Source organism: Pelophylax lessonae (genome assembly GCF_965119305.1).
Source record: "Pelophylax lessonae genome assembly, chromosome: 1".
In the NCBI taxonomy this organism is placed as follows: domain Eukaryota; kingdom Metazoa; phylum Chordata; class Amphibia; order Anura; family Ranidae; genus Pelophylax; species Pelophylax lessonae.
Genome location: NC_138768.1, coordinates 271,756,238 through 271,760,232, shown reverse-complemented (window position 1 = coordinate 271,760,232; position 3,995 = coordinate 271,756,238). Strand labels below are relative to the sequence as shown.

At 41.9% G+C, this 3,995-nt stretch overlaps 1 protein-coding gene across 2 annotated transcripts in view; it reads left to right on the top strand.

Annotated features, from left to right (window-relative positions):
* SMPD4 (sphingomyelin phosphodiesterase 4) overlaps window positions 1–3,775 on the top strand; it is a 168,910-nt gene extending 165,135 nt beyond the window's left edge. For both annotated transcript variants that reach the window (XM_082255892.1, XM_082255891.1), the window contains one exon: window positions 3,315–3,775. In XM_082255892.1, coding sequence (XP_082112018.1) covers window positions 3,315–3,635 — 321 coding nt within the window. In that variant the 3' untranslated portion in view covers window positions 3,636–3,775. The remainder of the gene's footprint in view (window positions 1–3,314) is intronic.
* The last annotated feature ends 220 nt before the right edge of the window (window positions 3,776–3,995 follow it).

Genomic DNA, 3,995 nt, shown 5'->3' with positions numbered 1-3,995 from the left:
TACCGCTTAGAATTAAGGCCAAAAAGTTCTATTTTGGTCTCATCAGACCAGAGAATCTTATTTCTCACCATCTTGGAGTCCTTCAGGTGTTTTTTAGCAAACTCCATGCAGGCTTTTATGTGTCTTACACTGAGGAGAGGCTTCCGTCGGGCCACTCTACCATAAAGCCCCGACTGGTGGAGGGCTGCAGTGATGGTTGACTTTCTACAACTTTCTCCCATCTCCTGACTGCATCTCTGGAGCTCAGCCACAGTGATCTTTGGGTTCTTCTTTACCTCTCTCACCAAGGCTCTTCTCCCCCGATAGCTCAGTTTGGCCGGACGGCCAGCTCTAGGAAGGGTTCTGGTCGTCCCAAACGTCTTCCATTTGAGGATTATGGAGGCCACTGTGCTCTTATGAACCTTAAGTGCAGCAGAAATCTTTTTGTAACCTTGGCCAGATCTGTGCCTTGCCACAATTCTGTCTCTGAGCTCTTCAGGCAGTTCCTTTGACCTCATGATTCTCATTTGCTCTGACATTCATTGTGATCTGGAATATATACACACATCTCAGAAATGAGTACACCCCTCACATTTTTGTAAATATTTTCTTAAACCTTTTCATGTGACAACACTGAAGAAGTGACACTTTGCTGCAATGTAAAGTCGTGAGTGTACAGCTTGTATAACAGTGTAAATTTGCTGTCCCCTCAAAATAACTCAACACACAGCTATTAATGTCTAAACCTCTGGCAACAAAAGTGAGTACACCCATAAGTGGAAATGTCCAAATTGGGCCCAAAGTGTCGATATTTTGTGTGGCCACCATTATTTTCCAGTACTGTCTTAACCCTTTTGGGCATGGAGTTCACCAGAGCTTCACAGGTTGCCACTGGAGTCGTCTTCCACTCCTCCATGACAACATCGCGGAGCTGGTGGATGTTGGAGACCTTGCGCTCCTCCACCTTCCGTTTTGAGGATGCCCCACAGATTCTCAATATGGTTTAGGTCTGGAGACATCTTTGGCCAGTCCATCACCTTTGCCCTCAGCTTCTTTAGCAAGGCAGTGGTCGTCTTGGAGGTGTGTTTGGAGTCATTATCATGTTGGAATACTGCCCTGCGGCCCAGTCTCCAAAGGGAGGGGATCATGCTCTTCTTCAGTATGTCACAGTACATGTTGGCATTCATGGTTCCCTCAATGAACTGTAGCTCTCCAGTGTCGGCAACACTCATGCAGACCCAGACCATGACACTCCCACCACCATGCTTGACTGTAGGCAAGACACACTTGTCTTTGTACTCCTCACCTGGTTGCCGCCACACACGCTTGACACCATCTGAACCAAATAAGTTTATCTCTGTCTCATCAGAACACAAGACATGATTCTAGTAATCCATGTCCTTAGTCTGCTTGTCTTCAGCAAACTGTTTGTGGGTATTCTTGTGCATCATCTTTAGAAGAGGTTTCCTTCTGGGATGACAGCCATGCAGACCGATTTGATGCAGTGTGCAGTGTATGGTCTGAGCACTGACAGGCTGACCCCCCCCCCCCCCAACCTCTGCAGCAATGCTGAGCACATGCACTCCACTTATTTGGTCGACCATGGCGAGGCCTGTTCTAAATGGAACCTGCTAAACCGCTGTGTGGTCTTGGCCACCGTGCTGCAGCAGTTTCAGGGTCTTGCCAAACTTCTTATTGCCTAGGCCATCTTTATGTAGAGCAACAATTCTTTTTTTCAGATCGTCTGAGAGTTCTTTGCCATGAGGTGCCATGTTGAACTTCCAGTGACCAGTATGAGAGCAATAACACCAAATTGAACACACCTGCTCCCCTTTCACACCTGAGACCTTGTAATACTAACGTGTCACATGACATCGGGGAGGGAAAATGGCTAACTGGGCCCAATTTGGACATTTTCACTTAGGGGTATACTCACTTTTGTTGCCAGCGGTTTAGACATTAATGGCTGTGTGTTGTTATTTTGAGGGGACATCAAATTTACACTGTTATACAAGCTGTACACTCACTACTTTACATTGTAGCAAAATGTCATTTATTCAGTGTTGTCACATGAAAAGATATAATAAAATATTTACAAAAACGTGAGGGGTGTACTCCCTTTTTGTGAGATACTGTATATTCAGCTTTTTTTTAAATTCTTTTATGTATTCTTTTTTATTTTCCTTTTGGGGGTCTGAATCTGGATACCAGCAGATCCGGAACAGCAGATCACATACGATAGGGCTACTGCTGTATGAAGATGGGGGACAGATCTCTGCCTGAGCCTCTGTACTGAGAGGAAGTAATGTCACTCACAATGTCACATCCCATCCAATATAAACAAAACACAGAAGTGTTTGCAGTTGTTTCAATGGATCACTCCTAAGGAGCATTCTGTAGAGAGATTGTTTAAGCTCTTGGGCTTAGTGCTGGCCGTTCTTGCCTGATGCCAAGGTGTGTGCACAGAAGCCATGGATACCGGTTGCCCTTAACATATGGCACTGAAAGAAAAGGAGATAAGCGTGCACTAGATCTTGGTACCACCAAGATAGTAGTTTAAAATGACTAATATTGATAATGATAGGGTAAATATGCGTTAGAAAATTTTTTTTGTAGAGGTTTTTGATGTGCTGCTGCTAGGTGCAGTTTATACAGCAACGAGATGCCATTGAAGGGGCCTGATTTGGGCAAGAATACTTTTTCTAATGGACTAAAAGAGTCTAAAGCCTCATATACACGATGATATCGGACGAATGATCGTCTTTTTTTTTTTTTTTCTTATTTTGCATGCTAGTCTAATATCAAAAATAAAAAGGTTACTTCCGAAAAATTCTCTTGCGACTGAATACAGTTTTGGAAGTAATGTATTGTTTTTATGGACGAAAACTGATTAACTGAAAATCTTACAAGCTGGTATTGTACGAGATAAATTTTTGTGTTTGTCCCTCCGAATAATTTCAGATGAAATGTCGTGTTTGGCTCTCAAAATATGGGATTATCGTGTGATTGCTTCGAAAGCGGTATTTCTCGTACGATTTTCTGATCGTATTTACTAGGCTTTAGTGTTGTAATGGTTTTAGAGGCTCTTGACAAAACTAGAGTTGAAACCGTCTCCAAAATTCACTGGGTGTTTTCTGTTAGTGTCTGATTTTATAATGTAAGCCTATTTAATTTTGGGGCATTTACTTTAACTATATTGGTTTTCATATTGTGCTACTCTATTAATGAGCAAAACGTAACCCTGGCTTGTAACTTGGATTAGTATTTTACTGCATGTATTTTGTTTCTTTATTGTGAACCACTAGCATATAGTTAACCATTGGTATTCCTTCCAGTTTGCAGACTCCATGGATGCTATGTGTAAAAGAGAGGACTTCTTGGGAAAGTTTTGTTCTTATCATTTAATCAGCAACTCCCCTGCATGGAGAATGAGCCCTGCGTCATCACGTGGTGCTTTTCATCAAACAGAGCCCCGCATACGTCTTCGATTCCTTGCCAGCTATCGTCTTCTGTTCTATCTGTTCCTCTTTTATGTTTTATGTGGCATGATATCTGTGGGACCAGTAGCTGCAACGTTCTTACTTCTGATTGGTTACATTCTCTATGCTGCGGTAATGACTGTGTTTACAGATAAGTGGAAACCACATCAGGACTGATATGGACTTTTTTTAGGCTGTGGATACTGTGTACATTTTAATATATAATAATCAAGTCTTCTATAGAGTGTCTGAATTAAATTGTATTCTGTACAGTGTTTTGTTCCCTTGTTTGTAATATATGTTATCTTAACAAATAATGTGTTTTCTTTTATTGAATATTTTGAGACACATGAACCCCCTAAACAGTCTGGGAGAATCATAAATATGTCCTGCTTGTGGACCTGAAATTAAAGTTTACCTTCTTTCCCCATTCATTGAAGTGCACAGATTAGTCCCTAACCCTAACACCTTCATGACCAGGGTCAAAGCTAACCTTCATGCCCAAGCCTAATTTTGCAACTTTGACATGTTAGTATA